General features: G+C 36.4%; 1 protein-coding gene across 1 annotated transcript; it reads left to right on the top strand.

The window, feature by feature from the left end:
* The first annotated feature begins 3546 nt into the window (after window positions 1-3546).
* LOC123924754 (histone-lysine N-methyltransferase ATXR3-like) lies at window positions 3547-19733 on the top strand. Its single transcript, XM_045977723.1, has 20 exons — window positions 3547-3884; window positions 4068-6946; window positions 7116-7172; window positions 8152-9315; window positions 10400-10773; window positions 10859-11410; window positions 11507-11607; window positions 12880-13918; window positions 14120-14191; window positions 14606-14716; window positions 14812-14912; window positions 15436-15535; window positions 15632-15727; window positions 16678-16845; window positions 16939-17064; window positions 17159-17212; window positions 17618-17865; window positions 17951-18059; window positions 18171-18473; window positions 19297-19733. The coding sequence occupies exons 2-20, from the start codon at window positions 4195-4197 to the stop codon at window positions 19471-19473; spliced, it is 7704 nt and encodes a 2567-aa protein (XP_045833679.1). The 5' UTR covers window positions 3547-3884; window positions 4068-4194; the 3' UTR covers window positions 19474-19733.
* Window positions 19734-20979: the final 1246 nt, after the last annotated feature.

Here is a 20979-nt window from a genome sequence, read left to right as displayed (position 1 = left end):
CATCACTATCTCGTGCCACAATTTATAGTTGTGAAGTTTCAATTCCTTCATCTTAATCGTACAATTTTTTATTTGCTATAAAAAGAGGACAAAGAGGATTTAAAGGATATGAATTCATTGAAGAATCCTGAAACAACAATTCTTACACACAAAACTCACTACAATTTCAAATCATTAGTAGGCATGGCAATGGGGCAGATCGTGGACGGTTTTTACCTTTCTCGAACCCGAATCATTGATAAATCCTCGTTCCCCGGCAGTGATGAAAAATTGAACCCAAACCCCATCCCAAATGGGTCCGGGTATCCCCGAACCTTGCCCTGGTGAACCTTACCCGAACCCAAAATTCGCCCCGAACGATGACGTACATACAATAGAAAATTTTTTCAAATAATAAAGTACAAACCAAAATATCAATGCATTAAACATACAAATGAAATGATATTTGATGACAGTTAATTATATGATGTTTTTAGTAGCAATTTAGGGTAGTTTTAATAACAATTGAAGTCCAAAAGCAAGCAAATACATGGAAAAGTGAAGTTACTTGGTCCATAAGCAAGAAAAGTGGAAAAAGCATCAAAAAAGGGCAAAAACGTAATAAACAATGCAACCAGCGTACCTACGAAGAGATCCAGCGTGGCGCGATGAGAAGACGGTTTAAATTGAAGAAAATCTGTAACAAATCTTTACCATCGTACCATGATGACTTGTCATCGTGCCACAATGAAGGCGGTTGAAGAAAGCAGAAAATCTGGAGAAGATCTTTTATCGTACCACGATACGATCCATCGTGGCCACGATGAGGCAAAACTACACGTCATCGTGGCCACGATGGGTGCGATGGACGCGCAGAAAAGCCAAAAACCCAGCTGAAAAATTATAAATAGAGTCATCCTCCTTCACTATTATTCATTTAGAAATCACTCAACAACAGTGATACTCACTCTAGAGTTAGGAGGAGGCAAGGAGGGCCAAGGAACTCCAAGGCCAATAAGATTATTTTCTTTATTGTTTTTGTAATTTATTTCTCCTAAGTTAGGTGGAGTAGATGAACTCCCTTACGAATGCTTGATATTGTATAATTTGGTGTTAAATTCAATTGTTCTTACATAAACTCTTTTATTGTCCAGTTTTTATTCGTTATTTTAATATTGATCACATTAGAATAAACTCTAAGGAAAATTAGTGGATATCACATAGGAAATGAAGCTAATTGTTCCGAATGAAGGATGTACATTTAAATCTCTTAAGGAGACCATTAAATTCAGTATATGTGGTTTTAGTGTAGGATTAAAGCTAATAATAAGAACAATCAATTCTACATGAGTTAGGGTGAGGACTAGTGTAGGCACACATGACAACTTGCGAAACCATTGAGTCTTAAGGGTAACGATACCTAAGTATAAGTAACTACAAAGAAGTGGAACCGACTAAGACGAGGATAATTATAAACAACGTAAAGGCAACCTATACTAGGCTCTTCTAATATTTTAATAAAAATAGGCAAAGAGTGCTCCTGAACCTATTTTATAAAGACTAATCCTAATAGAGGGGAATAGGGGAAATTAACAACTAACTACCAAGCAGGAGTAAAAGAGGGATTCGAAAACAATTAACCACCACGTGTGGACACACACACCCCCTTTTTATTATTTGTCCTTTACTTTCCTGCAATTTATTTATATGCACAACTCTTTCAAACAAACAAAGTGAATGCAAAATACTTTTACTTTTCAAATTCCTGAACGAAACTAGTAATTTTGGCACAATCCCTGTGGAGAACGATAACTTATCACTTTATTACTTGGTTGCGATTCTGTGCACTTGCAGAGCCACCATCAATATTCCAAAATATCAGATCAAAATTATCAAAACCATAAAATAGTACCAGTACAAACTAATATTCCAAAATACCATCAAAACAACCACATAACCAAGAATGTTTTACATGATTGTTCGCTGAAATTGCTAAAAAAAAACAAGTAGATATATAAGAACCATTGTTCATTGAAAATCCTAACACAAGTAGATAATTCGTTCTGGACTTTCTGTTGAAGGAGATAAAGGATTTGAAGCCGTGAAGGGGTAATATACATAAGAAAATGAAACGTTGAAATATAAAACATGTAAAACTTGAAACGTTTGGAATGGAAGTGAGAGAGAAGGAATCATTACTGCTTTTTGAGAAGTGAAATTGTTGGAAGTGAAAAAGAGAATTAGTTGGAGGTGGGAAGTGGGAAAGACGTGAAGTGGGAGGTGAGAAGGCGAGGTTATACGATACGAGACATTATAAATAAGCAGGGGTAATATAATAATTTTTTATAAACGGGATGTGTTCGTGGATGGATTCGGGGTGGGTACCAATATCCCCATTATCCACCTCGCCCCCATGTTTTGAAATCGGGGAAAACCCAAACTCGAACCTAAACCCAGTCAAAACGGGGTGGGGACCTGCGGGTACAAGTTCTGTTGCCCTGCCTAATCATTAGATCTATATATTCATATTTTTTCTAAGTGTAAATTACGTATTTCACTTTGGGTATCTGCTTATTTTAGAATCAATCTCTGTAAACACAAAACTCTTTGTAATTCAACTTTGTTGAAATCCTTGAAGGACATTTGACATATTTTTGGGTTCTGCAATGAGGAGCATTGTTCAGTTGTTGAGAGGAGGAACCAAGCTTACACCGACGAGGAGTACGAGGATATCCACCTGTGGAAAATTCCTTTCTAAACGTATGGTTCAATAGGTTTCACTTGACTTCCATATGCGATTTGAAGAGTGGATAAAAATCAAATAACAACGTGATCTGAAAATATAATATTGGTCGATGTCCAATCAATTGAAAATGGGATGGTTGATAACCATTTAACTGCATCTTGTTATTTTAATTTTTAAAATGATTCAGATTCAGTTATGAGTTTGAGCCTCATAACATGATATTTTGCACATACCTGTGTACCGTAACTCTTTTAAGCACAGAAAGAAGCATTCAATGCAACAAAATTTGGATGCCCCTCAAACTCATTTGTTGGCGGCACTGGTGAACAAATTTAAGTGTATCCACATCACAAAACAATTATTCAACGAGCATTTCCGTTGATAAAAATACCTCCCAAAAAACACATATCAGTTATCACAATAGAGATCGAACTAGTTCCATAACCAATCGATAATTGAAACAATTAATAAAATCTAATTGAAGGTAACCATCAAACAACAAGACTTAACAACATAACTAACTAAAACACAATGTAATTATTTTAATCAAAAAATAGAAAACAACATAAATCAAACTTCACATCCAATTATTGGTCAAGTTCAAACAACTGTTAACTGAATTTCACGTAAATCATCTCAATTTCAATATTTTAATAGAATACCAGTTCGAACTCTAATATACCCGCAATGTGAGACTAAAAACCAAGAAAAAACCCTAACTCTTTGGTAACAAAGATTAGTCCATAGTTGATCCAAACCTTGTGTTGGACTCACTTTGAATGTCAAAAATACCTTACTTGACATGATTTCCAAAATGAGAAATATTTTTTTTAGGATATATCAATTAAATACTAGTTGAACACCCTAAGAAAAAAAAAAAAAAACTGATGCTAATGCCAATGAATAAAAAGTTTCGTTCATTCTGTGAAGCCCACAAGCGAAGTTGCAAAGCGGGAGAGAAAAAACACGAAGATATATATACAGAGAGAGAGAAGAAACTTCACATCACATACAAAAGATTTTTTGATTCGTCAAAACAGAGTCTCAAATTGAGAGCCATAGTTTTCTCGATCTGTCTTCGTTCAATTTTTCTCCGATTACCACCGTCTAACGATTTTCTCTCCGATCCCTAATTTTCTTTTTCTCATTCATTTTCTCGGTAATTTTCTTCTCTTTCTTCTTCTTCCGTTTTGCGTTTTTTTTTTATTGAAAATAAAAATTCGCGGTTTATGTATTTTCCACACGTTTGCGAATGTGTTGGAGGTTACAAAACCCTACATTCGTTTTAATTGTGATTTAATTAACTTGTTTTTTTGTTGTTGTGATTTTTTATTGAATTTAGGGTTTTGAATTTGAGCTTTGGGATTGAGGAGAGGAGAATTGTGTGCAGCATGAGCATTGAGAGTCCTGGAGAACGGGAGAATTAGGGTTTTTTTCAAGGTTTCATCATTCTGGAGTCGAAGATTCCAATGGGTGATGGAGGCGTGGCGTGCATGCCTTTGCAGCAGCAGCAGCAGCAACAACAACAGCAACATGTTATTGAGAAGTTGCCGAATGCTGGGGAGGAAGCGGGTTGTGAAGGGAAGAGTGAGAATGGTTTTAGTTCCGAGGTGGTTAAAGCTCCTGAAAAGAAGAAGGTGAGGAAGGTTATAAAGAAGGTGGTGAAAAAAGTGAAGAAGAAAGTAGTGGCTGGGACAAAGAAGGCTGTAACTGTGAAAGGAGAATTGGTGTCAGATAGAGTGAGCAGCAATGGTGTTGAGAGTGGCGAAATATGTGGTGGGCAGAAGGAAGAAGTGGAAGAGGGTGAATTGGGGACTTTGAAGTGGCCGGGGAGTGAACTGGAGAATGGAGAGTTTGTGTCTGAGAAGCTGCCTCCGCCGCCACCACCACCACCACCACCGCGGAGTAATGACATTGAAAATGAGGATATTGTCAGTGAGAGGTGGAAAAAAGTGCAGGTGGAGAAGGGAGAGGTTGACAATTGGAGAAAAGAGGAGATAGTTTATGAGAAGAGCTGGAAAGGAGAAGGTGAGAAAGGGGCTTATGGGTCATGGAGAGGTGGTATAAAGGGTGATGTTGAGAAAGGAGAATTCATTCCAGATAGGTGGCACAGGGGAGACACGGGGAAGGATGATTATGGGTACGGTAGAATCAACAGGTACGAGTCATATAGGGACAAAGGGTGGAAAACTGAACGTGACGTGGAATGCATGTCGCCTTCTGGTAGGTATGCAAGTAATGATTATTTTAGGAAGAAGGATTTTAATAGAAGTGGGAGTCAACATATGAAAAGTGCACCCAGGTGGGAGAGTGGACAAGAAAGAAATGTAAGGATCAGTTCAAAGATTGTGGATGAGGACAAATATGAAGACAATGGTAGGATACATGCAAGGGATTACTCTTCTGGAAGTCGTTTGAAGAGGCATGTCAATGATTCAGATGGTTGGGAGCGGAAGCAGTATGGAGATTATACTGGTTTCAAAAGTCGAAGGGTATCTGATGATGGCTCACGCCATGTTTATTCAGAGCACTGTGTTTCTTCAGAGCACTATTCTCGTCTTTCTGTGGAGAGATCTTACAGAAATAGTTCTTCAAAGTTATCTGTCGACAAATATTCTTCTAGGTATCATGAATCTTTGCCTACCAGATTGGCTTATGATAAACATGGATGCAGTCCTGGTCATTCTGAACGATCCCCACACAATCGAGCTAGATATTATGATAATAAAGATCACGCTCCTCCCCGTCGGTCACCCTATGGCTGTGACAGATCTCTATATAGCCGTGAGAAGTCACCTCATGGCCGTGACAGATCTCCATATAGCCGTGAGAATGGCCGTGACAGATCTCCATATAGCCGTGAGAAGTCACCCTATGGCCGTGACAGATCTCCATATAGCCATGAGAAGTCACCCTATGGCCATGACAGATCTCCATATAGCCATGAGAAGTCACCCTATGGCCGTGATAGATCTCCATATAGCCGTGAGAAATATTCGCATGGTCGTGAAATATCTCCATATAGCCATGAGAAGTCACCCTATGGTCGTGATAGATCTCCATATAGCCGTGAGAAATATTCGCATGGTCGTGAAATATCTCCATATAGCCATGAGAAGTCACCCTATGGCCGTGATAGATCATCTCCATATAGCCGTGAGAAATATCCGCATGGTCGTGAAAGATCTCCATATAGCCATGAGAAGTCACCCTATGGCCGTGATAGATCTCCATATAGCCGTGAGAAATATCCGTATGGTCGTGAAAGATCCCCATGTGATAGGAATTGGGATAGAAGCCGTCACCGTGATCATAAATTAAGAAGTCCTACTCATGCTGAGCGGTCCCCACAAAATCGAGGTCGGCAACGTGGTTGTAGGGATCGGACTCCAAACTTGATAGAGCAATCCCCACTTGATCGAACAAGAGAAAATATTGATCGAGAAACGAGTAATAAACCCGTATCAAGTGAAAAACATAACTCACAATATAGCTGTAAAAATCCTGAAAACAAGAATATTCAAAAGGAGCCAAATCTTTCGGGTATAGAATCTCAAGGTGAAAGAAACGTACATGATGCCAATGGGTCTGTAGATAAAGGTGGCTGCAATGAACCTGAAAAGGAACAAAAGTCCTGCAGCCCAGCTGTAAACTGCAAAGATTCTCCTTGCTTGCAGCTACCTCCTGAGGAGCAGCCTTTTTTGGTAGAAGATATGGAAGAAGATATGGACATATGTGATACTCCTCCACATGTTCCAGTGGTTTCTGATTCATCAATAGGAAAATGGTTTTATCTTGATTATTATGGTGTAGAACAGGGTCCTTCTAAATTGTCTGACATCAAGGTTCTTGTTGATGATGGTGTACTACAGCCGGATCATTTTATTAAGCACATAGATAGTGACAGGTGGTTAACTGTTGAGAATGCGGCATCACCATTGGCAGCTCAGAGTTTTCCATTGATTGTGTCAGACACCATAACCCAGTTTGTAAACCCTCCAGAAGCTCCTGGTAATCTTTTGTCAGATACTGGTGATATTCTTCAAACTGGACCTGAGAATTATCAGGAAAGGCAATCCCCTTCCCTGCAGTCAAAGTTATGCCTTGATGAAAGTGTGCTTGCATCTGAGCTGTTGGAGGACAGCCACTTTGATGAAAGGGTTGGTGTTCTTTTAGAAGGTTATGATGTCATTCCTGGAAGGGAGCTTGAGGCAATAACAGGTGTTTTCTTCTGTTAACGATATTTGTGTGGATTTCTTCTTCTTTTTTTTACCAAAATTTGTATGGATTTCTTTTACTAAAGAAAAAATATATTTTTATATCCAATCTGTTCATTTTTCCTTATTTACTGAGATATTTTATTTTTCCATTTTTTTTAATTGTCTTGTAGGAGCTTTGCAAATGAATTTTGAATATGCAGAGTGGGACGATTTGGGAGACTACAAAGGTATGTAATTGCTGGACAGCCCAATGGTTCATTTAGGAATTAGGATTGATGACATTTAGGAATTAGGATTGATATTTCTTTATCTAATGCTGTCATGTGGTGATTAACAAGCTATACTTTTAGCTTTGATTGGAAGCATTAAATGGTATGATATTCAAAAGAATGTTTTTTATTTTAATATTGTTTTTTAATTGTTTTGGCCCACTTAGTGAGTAAAGACTTCATTGTTGTTTTTTAATTAGTCCTTCCTTTTTGGTCTTGTTTATTGGTACACGCCAAATATTGATGTTTGTTGTCGTGTAATCCTTTACTGATGTCTTGGTTTGATTATCAGAAGGTGTCTTCTTATAGTTTGACTAGTTTCTGAGATGGTTTCACACTATTTTGACTCGCCCTCTCTTCTGACATTGAGGGAAAAATAAATAAATTAAAACTTGTCTATATGCATCCAATAAGATGCACACTGTAATTTGTAGGTAGAATATTTTCAAACGAATGCATGTGGATATCTGTTGTGGCAACTGTTTTAAATGTTCTATATAGCACTTAGTCATTTATATTATATATGGTAATGTGCAAATAATTTGTTTTAACTCCATTATCCTTTTGTAATGCTTGCATAAATTTGCTATTTATTTCAGTTGAACAAATAATTTGAATTATGCTCACTCTGTCATCTTATGTGATTTAGTATTCTGCTTCAGATTTACAAGTAATATGGTGGTGGCATAAACGTTTCGACATTTTTATGCTACATGTAGATCAGGTGCATAAAGTAACATGTTTTCACTTATATTTAAAATAATGCATTTTGATGTAAACTAATGATAAAATAAAATTGTGATTTCATTGGTCTTGTTATGTTCCCAAAACTAGTTCCTTCATTGATGTTTGCTTCTCATCTGAAGAAAGTTCAATAGGAAAATGACAATTAGAGGTATGTGCTCCATGACAAGTATTCTCATCTCTTTTTGTGCAGGTTTCCCTGGGCCTGATACTTGTCCGAGCATGGACCATGATTCTAAAATTGATTTTGCTTCAAGTCAGCCTGAGTCCCAGTTAATTATGCCCTCTGACAAGGATAATGGCTTTACCCCTGGTGTTCCTGATGACTGGTTTTCTGCTCGATGGTCATGCAAAGGTGGTGACTGGAAGAGGAACGATGATTCCCAAGATAGATATTGTAAAAAGAAACAGGTCCTAAATGATGGGTTTCCATTATGTCAAATGCCCAAGTCTGGATGTGAAGATCCTCGGTGGTCTAGCAAAGACGATTTGTATTATCCATCTCACAACAGGAAGCTTGACATTCCTCTTTGGGCTTTTTGTACAGATGAGTTGGTTGATTGCAGTGGTGCTGTAAGCAGAGCAATTCAAAGTAAGTTTGGTTCTGTTAGAGGAGTGAAAGGAAATGTTCACTCAGTGGTCAGGATAAATTCATGTGTGGTCAAGGACCAGGGATCATTGGTTTCTGAGTCACATCACAAGACCCAAGGCAAGGATAGATATCGTTCATGGTCAGCTCGACCTTTCTCTTCAACCAGTGATAGCAAGAAATCATCAGCTGAAGAGGATTCCCAGTCAAAAATTGTTAGTGATCAAGGTTCTCAAGGCTCTTGCAGGAGTGTAGAATTCGTTAATATTTCTCAAGACCATCTCTGTGACGTCAATGACTTGCAGTTGCATTTGGGTGACTGGTATTATCTTGATGGTTCTGGGCGCGAAAGAGGGCCTTCGTCGTTTTCAGATCTACAGTCTTTAGTAGACCAGGGAATTATAAAGAAGTACAGCAGTGTATTCAGGAAATGCGATAAACTCTGGGTTCCTGTTACTTCTTCCACAGAAACTTATGATGTTAATCTCAAGAGCCACCAAGAAAGCAGTTCAGTGTCTGGTGAATTTTCTGGACATCGATCAGTGCAATCTCCAGGTGTTTCATTTGGTGAACCTCATTCAAAGTCAACTATGTTTAACAGCTTATACCCCCAGTTTGTTGGTTATACTCGTGGGAAACTACATGAATTGGTAATTAAATCATACAAGAGCCGGGAATTTGCCGCAGTAATAAACGAGGTTTTAGATCCTTGGATCAATGCAAGACAGCCAAAGAAGGAAATTGAGAAACAAATATATTGGAAATCAGGTAACAGTTTATTTTTTAAAATTTACTGCTATCCCTGTGTTTGTTTCAACCATCTACGAATATGTGATATGTGCATTGTCTTCTTTTACCCTGAGTAGTTTTTGTTTCTTTCACATTTGAATAATTTATAGGTACATTGTTTAGACGTGTTCTCCTCTGTTTTTCCTTTCTGTATGTATATCTTTACCAAAAGGGTATTCCCTTCTGTGATTCAAACTCTTGCAATCTATCTGGTTCTAGTTCTCACTAGTTCTATTTTGATAAGTGACATCTATTTAGTGGTCTGTATTAAGTTTTAACTGTGATTGACAAAATGATGTGGAGAATCAATTGGTGCTCTATATTGCATCATTATCCATGTCAATATGCTGTATTGAGAATCCCAGTAAAGATTTTTCATATGCTGGGGTAATTATGTATGTTGCTTTAAATGCTATGATTATATCATATGGCTTCTAAACCAGTGTAGTCAAAATCACAAGTTTCATCATTTTCAATCCCTTGAGCAATTTGGATTCAGAATCGGGAACCTTCGAATTGTGTCCGATCAGTGATCTTAAGCGTTAAATTGGTGGGACGGGCGAGTTTCAGCGATCCTAGCTCCTATTGAGCCTTTCTTTTGCTTGACAGCCTAGTTCACAAAACCCGTTTACTGGAAAACAATCTAACTCAACGAGCAATTTCAGATGCATGTCTCTCCCTTGAGCTTATCTTCTCAGTTCCTCAATGATTGCTACTTGCTTAAAGCATCCAACAAGCTTTTATATTCAGGATTCTCAACTTCTCGCATGCTTTTTTTTAGCATCTTTGCCTACATCTTTGTTCTGATTCTGGTTTTTGCAGCTTCTAGGTTCTGGTTATTGCAGATTGTACACTTATGTTCAGTGCTTCTCTCTGCCCCTTCTCTTATTCTATCTATCTAATTTTTCGTTCATGTTCGTCTTCGAAACTCTGTTGTGCACACTGATTTCTATTTTGCTCTTTGAAAGTATAAAATAAATATCTGCATTCTTGAAATTTATTTATATTATCATACTTTCAATTACTTGAAATATCGACTTGTGTTGGGCCATACTTATTTCAGAAGGTGACACACATGCTTCCAAAAGAGCCAGAGTGCTGCTTGATGATATTGAAGAAGAGAGTGATTTTGTAGATGACAGCTTTATTATTGAGAACGACGAATCCACTCTTGAGGCTCTGTCTGGTGATGTTACTTTCTCTACCGAAGAAAGTGGCATTACTGTTTCCAAGGAGGGAAGGTGGGGCTTATTGGATGGTCGAATGTTGGCACGAGTCTTCCACTTCTTAAGGTCTGATTTGAAGTCCCTCGTCTTTGCGTCCATGACATGCAAGCATTGGAAAGCGTCTATAAACTTTTACAAAGAAGTCTCGAGAAATGTCAACTTGTCATCCCTTGGTCATTCTTGCACAGATTCCATAATGTGGAACATTGTGGTAGGTTTGGTATAAATTTTTCATTTAACTTTGTCAGGAAAGTTTCATTGTTTTTCTGATCTTTAATCTGATTATTTGCTTGCAGAATACTTACAAGAAAGACAAGATCAAATCTATGATTCTAATGGGTTGCACCAACATTACTGCTGACATGCTAGAGAAAATTCTTCTTTCATTTTCTGGTTTATCTACACTAGACATTAGAGGGTGCAATCAGTTTGAGGAGCTGACTCCTAAATTTACCAATTTGAAATGGATCAAGAGTCGAAATTCACGCATAACTAAAATTGCAGACGAGCCACATAAAATCAGAAGCCTCAAGCAGATTAGTGATCATTCTCTGTCTGGTTCTAAGGCCAGTAGTTTAGGTATTAGGGATGATTTTGGTGAGCTGAAGGTTTATTTTGATAGTGTGGACAAGAGAGACACAGCGAAGCAATTATTCCGTCAAAACTTATACAAGCGTTCAAAATTATATGATGCTAGAAAGTCCTCTTCTATTCTCTCTAGAGATGCTCGTACAAGACGATGGTCAATTAAGAAATCTGAAAGTGGTTACAAAAGGATGGAGGAATTTCTTGCTTCAAGACTGAGGGAAATTATGAAGGCAAATGCTTGTGACTTTTTTGTCCCCAAGGTACATGAATAATTTCTGCAATAAATTCTTTTAAAGTAACTATGACTCAATTGTTTTTTTGTTATTTATGATTTCTTATGTTTTATTTGCTTATAGGTTGCAGAAATTGAGGCTAAAATGAAAAGAGGTTATTACAATGGACATGGGTTGAGCTCTGTGAAGGAGGACATACGGAGAATGTGCCGTGATGCAATGAAGTAAGTTTATGCTCTCTGTTTTCTCCTTTTCCTTCATATGAATGAGGTTTTTGTCATATAATCCCCTGTCCCTTTGACATGTAATAAGAAAAGTTGATGCTGTAATTAATGTGTTCATTTTGTGTATGACTATTACTAAATTTCCCTTTGTTTATAAATGCATTCAGTATTGACTTTTCATCGTGCAAGACAAATTAGTAGTATTAATTTTAGATACATTTTTTCAAAGAATGCTTATATTTTGGGACAATCCCCCCACACCCAAATTGGTGCTTATAAATAGGGATGGAGTGTGTATATTTCTTAACTTATGTGGGCTCACAACAAAAATACAAAAGATGATATGTTTTTGAGGCTTTGGCTAACATGGAAGACTTCACTAAGTCTTTCATGGTGCACAAGTTTCGAATATTATTATAACGAATACGAATTTTATAAAATCTATCGTTGAATTGAAAGTTTATATCATATAGATCATCCATAAATTTTTTAAAAAAAAAATTAAAAATTAATTGATATGTTATTGAGACTCATCAAGATTAACAGTATTCAATTAAAATTCATAAACCGTTAATTTTGATGGGTCACAATAACATATCAAATGATTTTCGATTTCTTTAAAAAAAATTATGGACGATCTATATGATATAAACTTTCAATCCAACGGTGGATTTTGTAAAATTCGTATTCGTTATAATAATATGAGCAACTTGTGCATGGTGCACAATTTGGGCTACTTATGCACATGTTAGAAGCAGCCTGTTTTTGAAAGAGAGTATGGAAAATAATAGAATTGTGCTAGGAGCGAATCAATTCCATTATGATATTCGGAGAATGGATTCACTCTTCCAAGGGATAAGTTCCCCTTACAACCTACAGCAGTTCCATTACAATTCTCCAATGGCCTCCTTTTCAATTTTCCTTGTTTATTTATACTCTACTAATTACCCACCTACAGGCTACAGCATTATAACCAGTGTAATTAGTTCCTCACTCTTATACAAATTCTCTCTTTCCCTTACACCCCTTTTTCTCCTTCTAGAATACACTTTAAATACTCTGTCTTCCTTCATCAATGATTGGTTGGAGACTTTGCATACAGCTTAGTTCTTTTGGGTCCTCACATTTTCATGAAAATTTATAATATTATATGATGTGGCTGGGTGCTTCTGTTCATGGATTTGTTCATTCATCACATATTGCTTGGGTCATTGAAGTGTGATTTTTTCCAATTATTTATTTAATAATTTATTATATGCATATTGATTACAGGGCAAAGAATCGCGGTGATGCTAATGATATGAATCATGTTATCTCATTATTTATTCAGCTTGCAACACGGTTGGAGGAGAGTTCTAAATATGTGAATGACAGAGATGCACTTTTGAAGTTATGGGGAAATGGTTTACCCTCCGCATTCTGTTCTAGTTCCTCCAAGTACAAGAAGAATAGATTAGTGAATGACAGAAAGTATAGAAGTGATGACATGCATGGTGGTTTGGATAATGGACAGTGTGCTTCTGATAGAGAAATCAGAAGGCGTTTATCAAAGTTGAATAAAAAATCTATGGACTCAGAGAGTGACACATCTGATGACCTTGATAGATCTTCTGAAGATGGCAATAGTGATGGGGATACTTCATCCTCCAATACTGATAGTGACCAAGAAGTTCATTTAGAGAGTCGAACCAGGGAGTCAAAAGGAAATGGATACTTAACACCTAATGATGAGTTGGATTTCATTACTGATGAGCGTGAATGGGGAGCTCGCATGACAAAAGCAAGTCTGGTTCCTCCTGTTACTAGGAAATATGATGTCATTGATCAATATGTCATTGTAGCTGATGAGGATGATGTGAAAAGGAAGATGCGGGTTTCATTACCAGATGACTATGCCGAGAAGTTAACTGCACAAAAGAATGGCACTGAGGAGTCTGATATGGAACTTCCTGAAGTCAAGGGTTACAAACCCAGAAAAATGCTTGAACATGAGGTTGTTGAGCAAGAGGTTTATGGAATTGATCCCTATACACACAATCTTTTACTTGATTCTATGCCAGATGAATTAGAATGGTCTCTACAAGAGAAGCATGTGTTTATAGAAGACACACTCCTTCGGACATTGAATATGCAAGTTAGGCATTTTACTGGAACTGGAAGCACTCCAATGAGCTACCCTTTGCAGCCTGTTGTCCAAGAGATTGAAAAGAGTGCAGTGGAGCACTGTGACACAAGAATGATCAGTATGTGTCAAGGGATCCTAAAAGCCATAGACAGACGTCCTGATGACAAATATGTAGCTTATAGAAAGGTATATGCTCTTTATGAATTTATACATGCATGCATGCATACATACATATATACATCCTTTCGTTTATGCATTTATGAAGCACTAAAACTCAAAGGTTAGCTTACACCGACTCTCGTTCAAGGTGACTTCATTTCACTACTAAGTTCACTTTGTTTCCTTCTTTGAGCTGCCTATAACTGTCTATTGATCTGGATCACGCAGGGACTTGGTGTTGTTTGCAATAAGGAAGAAGGCTTTGGTGAAGATGATTTTGTTGTGGAGTTTCTTGGAGAGGTATGGCTATCTATATCTATGTGTATCTACACTAATGTATCTAATGGTGAGAGTAGAAAATATGGTTATTCCATATTTGCCATCATCATCAAACTATTTATGATTGATTGCTGCACATTTGAAAATACACATGCAGTATTAGATGATTTATTTTGTGATGTTTGGCTTTAAAATTGAGGTCTTAATCTTTATTCTTCTTTGCTTTATGACAATTTTTTAATCATTTGTTTATATATATATATATATATATATATATATATATATATATATATATATATATATATATATATATATATATATGAAGTTTTTATCTTCTTCACTTGGTGTGCGCTATGTTGTTTAGAAACCTAGTCTTAATACAATGGCTGGGAATTTTTATTTCTCTTATATTTACGTAGTTTTTACTTTTAACAGGTGTATCCTGTGTGGAAGTGGTTTGAGAAACAAGATGGGATACGATCTCTGCAAAAAAACAGCAAAGATCCAGCACCAGAATTTTATAACATATACCTTGAGAGGCCAAAGGTGCATGATGATTCAGAATTTTTGTTGTTTTAACTTTCTCTTGTTTACCAATCTATCAACTTTGTGGACTAGCCTAATCTTCATTTACATGACAGGGTGATGCTGATGGTTATGACTTAGTTGTTGTTGATGCTATGCATAAGGCTAACTATGCCAGTCGAATATGTCATTCATGCCGACCTAATTGTGAAGCAAAGTAAGTTCATTTGTCTTCTACAGTTGTTTCCAATATGTTTGCTGACTTGTTAAGAACTAGATGATTGTTTTGTTTATTTTCATACAGTTTTTAGCTTTTTCAGTGCATAATTGTATATTTTAGGAAATTCATATGCTTAAAAAAATTTATGTGCACCCATTACCTACTGCAATCATGATAGTTTTCGTTGTACACATTATATCCATTGTGAGGCATTTATGTTTTTGCCAAGTGTGGGTCCACCTTCCTTTTAATTCCTCTCTCCATCGGTCCCAGTCAAAATTCCCATGCCCCACCCTTCCCGGTTCTTGTATGCTGTATTGCCATATGAAACCCAGGTGTCGAATTAAACAGTGAGTCCGGAATCAACTGAAAAATTTACACATTTAATCTTCAATTAGAGTGTGTCTTTGGAATATTATTTAGAGGCAGATGATTATAATATATTTATAGTTAACTATTTCTTTAAACTTATTTGAATGGATTTGTGATTAGTCATTATCTTTTCCATTTGTATTTTCAGAGTTACTGCTGTAGGTGGTCATTATCAAATTGGTATTTATAGTGTTCGTAAAATTCAGCATGGCGAGGAGATCACATTTGATTACAATTCGGTTACAGAGGTTTGTCCGGCTGCTCGTCAAGTTTCTGCATTGTCAAAGGAAAATATTTCTGCTTTATATTTTTGTCTAATGAATACCTGTTTCATCACACTGCAGAGCAAGGAGGAATATGAAGCATCAGTCTGTTTATGTGGAAGCCAAGTTTGCCGCGGGAGCTATCTAAATCTGACTGGTGAAGGGGCTTTCCAAAAGGTTTGACAAATCTTTAACTTTTAAGTGCTGATAAAAGATAGAACTATAATTTTAAAAAGCACAGATGTCAAAATAGACTCCCTTATTGGTGTTGGGTACTCATTTGACACAATTGGATACTTCTGGCTGCATTCTGCTGTCCTTTTATTTGTTTTCACATCATTATGATTTGTGAGTGAGATTTTACAACAGATAAATTATTAGTCTAGGAAGTGTAGATACTACAACACACTGACAGTCTGACATAAGGACAAACACATTTCTAGAACTGTAGGACAAGACATGGCTAGGATACATTAAAAGAAATAAATTTTCTGTGTTATAATCAACCAATAGAATGCCACTCCCTTACAATAATTAGGTTGTTGTGCATATTGCCTCAAATCTACTGTTGAATCAAAGGATTAAACACATTGATATAGGTTGTTGTGCATATTGCCACTAACTTCATAAATTCAAAGGATCATTTGGAAGATGTCTTCACTAAGTCATCAAAAGATCCTGAACTTATTGTATATAATTTATATGTTCTAGCTTGAGGGAGAGTGTTAAAGATAACATGATTATTCACCGTTTCTTTGTTTTAAGGGTAGAGTGTCACAGTAAATCCTTGTATTATGAATATTTGTATTTATATCAATATTTTCTAGTGTAGTTCAAACACAGATCAAATTAATTCTAAAGTATCTGGTTATATTTCACAATGTTGTGCCACACACACACACACACACATACACATACACGTATTATAGTATGGTATTAGTTTCTTTTGTATCCATGCTGCTTAGGGCAAAATTCAAGAAGTCTCAGCATGCTTACCATATTTCCTCTGTTCTTATCTATATGAAACCCTAGAGTTGTTGTAATAATTGTAGTAGTCCTGTTTTTTATTGTAATTTATTTTACCTGCCCATTTTAGCTGTTGACTGGAGTATTTTCTGTCCTCTCAGGTACTGAAGGAATGGCATGGGATTCTTGATTGTCATTATTTGATGCTAGAAGCCTGTGAATTAAACTCCGTTTCTGAAGAGGACTATAATGACTTGGGAAGAGCGGGTTTAGGAAGTTGTTTGCTTGGAGGCTTGCCAGATTGGCTAGTTGCTTATGCGGCTCGCCTTGTATGTGCCTTGCTTCCTCCATGTTGTTGATGTTTTTCACATTCTACCTTCTTTTATTCTTTATTTTTTTCTGACACTTGTGCTTTGGTGTAGGTGAGATTTATTAATTTTGAAAGAACAAAACTTCCTGAGGCAATTCTAAAGCATAATTTGGAAGAAAAAAGAAAATATTTTTCGGAGATATGTCTTGAAGTTGAGAGGAGTGACGCAGAGGTTCAGGTGTGCTCTTTGTTTCTCTTCCAGTAATTTATTATCAAATTAAGACTAGTTTAAATAACATTTATTTCCTTTCCTACGTCTCTTTATGACTCAGGCTGAGGGTGTATACAACCAGAGGCTTCAGAATCTTGCAGTCACTCTTGATAAGGTGATTGTGCTTCCCATTTTGCTCTGTATTTTCCAGTTATATTATTCTAGATTTTAATGAAGGAAGAAGGCTTTGCATTTAAAATATTGTCCTAAAAGAGTAATGGCAATTGGCAAATGTTAACTTTTGTGGTTAGTATCACTGCTAACAAGTACCACACTGAGCCAATACATTTTTATGATAAGCTGCATGGCACTGCATTCTATAGAACATTTGATTCTATGTGACTACACTCTGTAATGTGAAGTGGATTGTGTATTACACTCTTTTCTATGCAACTACACTCTTCTCTATGTAACTACACTCTTTTGCTCTGTACATTCAGATCTCATTAAATAGCTGTATTTTGCAAGTAAATTTTGTTTCCTGTTTGAAAATGATGTTAATCATTGAGTTGCATTACAGGTAAGGTATGTTATGAGATGTATATTTGGTGATCCAATGAAAGCTCCACCTCCTCTTGAGAAGCTCAGTCCTGAAGCAGTTGTTTCATTCCTCTGGAAAGGAGAGGATTCATTTGTTGAGGAGCTTCTTCAGTGCATGACCCCTCATGTGGAAGAATCTTCCTTGAATGATCTCAAGTCCAAAGTTCGTGCCCGTGATCCTTTGAGTTCTAAAGATATTCAGAAAGCGGTGCAAAAATCTCTGTTGTGGTAAGTGCTGGCACTCCGAATTTGTGTGTAATTTGTCCTACTGGAACTTGCCATCTTTACGTTGTTACTTTATCTCATTTTGAAGGTTGAGAGACGAGGTTCGAAATCTTCCCTGTACATACAAATGTCGGCATGATGCTGCTGCTGACTTGATCCACATTTATGCTTATACCAAGTACTTCTTCAGAGTACTGGTATGTTCCTCTACTGTTAATGTCTATTTGCTCCGTAATATAGTCTAAATGCTTACTCTTCCTATCATTTTTAGTTTTAGTTTAAAATTGAAGTTATTTTTGTGTGTGCAGGATTATAAAACTATTACTTCACCACCTGTCTATATTAGTCCACTTGACTTAGGTCCCAAGTGTGCTGACAAATTGGGAGCAGGATTGCAGGAGTATCGGAAGATATATGGTCAAAATTATTGTTTAGGGCAACTGATATTTTGGCATAATCAGAGTGATGGGGAGCCTGATTGTACCCTGGCTAGAGCCAGCAAGGGTAGCTTGTCATTGCCAGACATCAGTTCCTTTTATGCCAAGGCTCACAAGCCTTCACGGCAACGTGTTTATGGTCCAAAGACGGTCAGATCTATGTTGGCAAGAATGGTTAGTTTTCTTCACGCACATTTGTTTCAAATATGGTTTTGTAGTTAGTTTTACTTTATATTTATTTATACAAGCCTAATTCCTCCCCATTCAAAACTGTAATCTTTTAGTCACACAGTAGTAATTCCAACTTAGTTTTCTTCACGCACATTTGTTTCAAATATGGTTTTGTAGTTAGTTTTATATTTATTTATACAAGCCTAATTCCTCCCCATTCAAAACTGTAATCTTTTAGTCACACAGTAGTAATTCCAACTTAGTTTTCTTCACGCACATTTGTTTCAAATATGGTTTTGTAGTTAGTTTTACTTTATATTTATTTATACAAGCCTAATTCCTCCCCATTCAAAACTGTAATCTTTTAGTCACACAGTAGTAATTCCAACTATGTAATTGGAATTAATTGAGTTCTGAAACATGGTAGTTACTGGGTGGTTATAAACTACTCCGTATTGTTTAGTTGGTTGTGGCCAAATTTGGTAGTAAAAAAGAAACCGACTGTTATGAGTGTTTCTGGATTAAATCTTGTTTAAGCATTTCATGTTTATTTTCTCTTTTTGTTACCATTACAGCTGTAAATAAAATGTAGGAAAATACTACCTGTCTAGTTCTTTGACAATCATGGTATTTAGTTTGTGGTACTGTATGTTTCATGGTAATACTAATTGTTACCTGCCAGGCCATTGCGTGCTACTGGGCTTTTTAGCATGTAATCTGTTTAATTCTTTGGAGATTGAGTGCTCTCTGTACAAAATGCTTTCTGTAGTCTTTGCTGCTGGTGATTAAACATATGCTGCTTTTTTTTTTTTTTTTTTTTATCCAGGAGAAGCATCCCCAGAGACCTTGGCCCAAAGACCAGATTTGGTCATTCAAAAGTAGTCCTAAATTTTTTGGTAGCCCAATGTTAGACGCTGTAATTAATAATACTCCACTGGATAGAGAGATGGTTCACTGGTTGAAGCACAGACCTGCTATATTCCAGGCCATGTGGGACCAGTGAAATTTTGCATGGTTTTGCTGAAGAAGACAGAGCCATTCTGGTCAAACCTTTGTGGTTCATCATTCAGAGCTGCCTGCCTCTTTTACCGTGGGGAGTCTGTACATTATTAATTCTAAGCATAATTCCTTGTTCCGCATTTTCCGTCATTATTGTGTACAGTTAGTTTTCTTAGCCTTTGATTTGTAATTCATTTGGTTGTAGGACATTATTTTACTCATAATAGGAAATGAAATGAAGGAAAAAAAAAAGGTTTAATTCGAGGTTTTTGCTGTCTTCTCATATTTTCCGATAAACTGAACTGAGCATATTTTCACATGCTTGGACGTGGAGTATTTAAATTTACTTTGCATTGTCTCAGTGACGACTATAAAATTTCAGATTTGTAACCTGAGATTATCTGAATCTGCCTTTGAACATTTTGGATGAATGGGTCTTATAGTTGACCGAACATGAAGAGGACTAATAACTTCCAAACTGTTTATATTTATAATATCCCTATTCTAGTTGTTCTCCCAACTTTTTGGATCTATCTTCAACAGCTCTAATTACACATTAATGATCCTAATGATCCTTGGATTGTAATTCTGAGACTTCAATGAAACCTTATTTCCATGGGATCAAAAGGGCGGAAAATTTTCTTTAAGTAGGGCATAAGTTTTTGGTCAAGCTCTTTTCAGCCGTAGCCTTGTTGATATTCATGCTTTGGCTTGAAAATTCACTTGGACAAGACATTGTAGAGTAGATGAATATATCTAGAAAAACATCATACAGGGGTTGCAAACATGCAGTTGAAAATGCTTTTCCAGAAATCTATGTAATAATTCTCTGTAGACTCAACTTGTACAGTTGGACACATTTCTCTTCTAAGATTATGAGGTTTTTCTGAAGCTAGTAGTTCTAAACTTTTTTTGTTTTGAAGTTGCTTGTATTGTCTATGATCCGTATCAAAATGTTGTAGAGATGGGGGAAATCTAGTCAAAGCTTTGCAAACTGTCTAAGAAATGTAAGGTGAAAAAAACTTTACAAGAAACGCCAATTTTTTATTTTTTAATTTTTTTTTTTATAAAGGAGCATCGAATGAAGATTGAAAGGCCTATTGATAATTTAAGGAACTGCTGGTTCTTTGTATACCCTTGACCCTTCATCTTGTGAAGAAGAACACTTTCTTCTTTCTATGCACAAAGGTTGGACAGATATTGTAAGGTTCTTGGTTAAGATGGTTTCTAATTAGTGTGTCGTGAAGCATCATGCAGAAAGATGGACCACTTCCTGAACCATGCGCGTTTTCGGTAGGTCTTGTAACAAGTCTGTGTCACATTGGAAGGGAAATTGACAAATTAAGCAGTGTAATTTCAATCATAGATTTCTTTCTAAAGAAAATGTCCCTCAACTGTATTTAAAATTTATATTATCAACTCAAACTTACAGCACATTTATGCCTCAGGTTAAAATATTACTATATTAATACTAATCCTAAACAAATGATACCAAAAAAAAAAAATTACA

This window comes from Trifolium pratense, linkage group LG4 (genome assembly GCF_020283565.1).
Source record: "Trifolium pratense cultivar HEN17-A07 linkage group LG4, ARS_RC_1.1, whole genome shotgun sequence".
Classification (NCBI taxonomy): Eukaryota; Viridiplantae; Streptophyta; class Magnoliopsida; order Fabales; family Fabaceae; genus Trifolium; species Trifolium pratense.
Note: the sequence above shows the minus strand (reverse complement) of the source record. Positions and strands in the feature narration are given on the sequence as shown.

Bases quoted from the DNA above. Each gene is read 5' to 3' on its own strand.
- LOC123924754 (XM_045977723.1), top strand. From the start codon at position 4,195: ATGGGTGATGGAGGCGTGGCGTGCATGCCTTTGCAGCAGCAGCAGCAG. The intron at 10,774-10,858 runs GTAGGTTTGGTA...ATTTGCTTGCAG, and splicing joins CCATAATGTGGAACATTGTG to AATACTTACAAGAAAGACAA. The intron at 15,728-16,677 runs GTTTGACAAATC...CTGTCCTCTCAG, and splicing joins GTGAAGGGGCTTTCCAAAAG to GTACTGAAGGAATGGCATGG.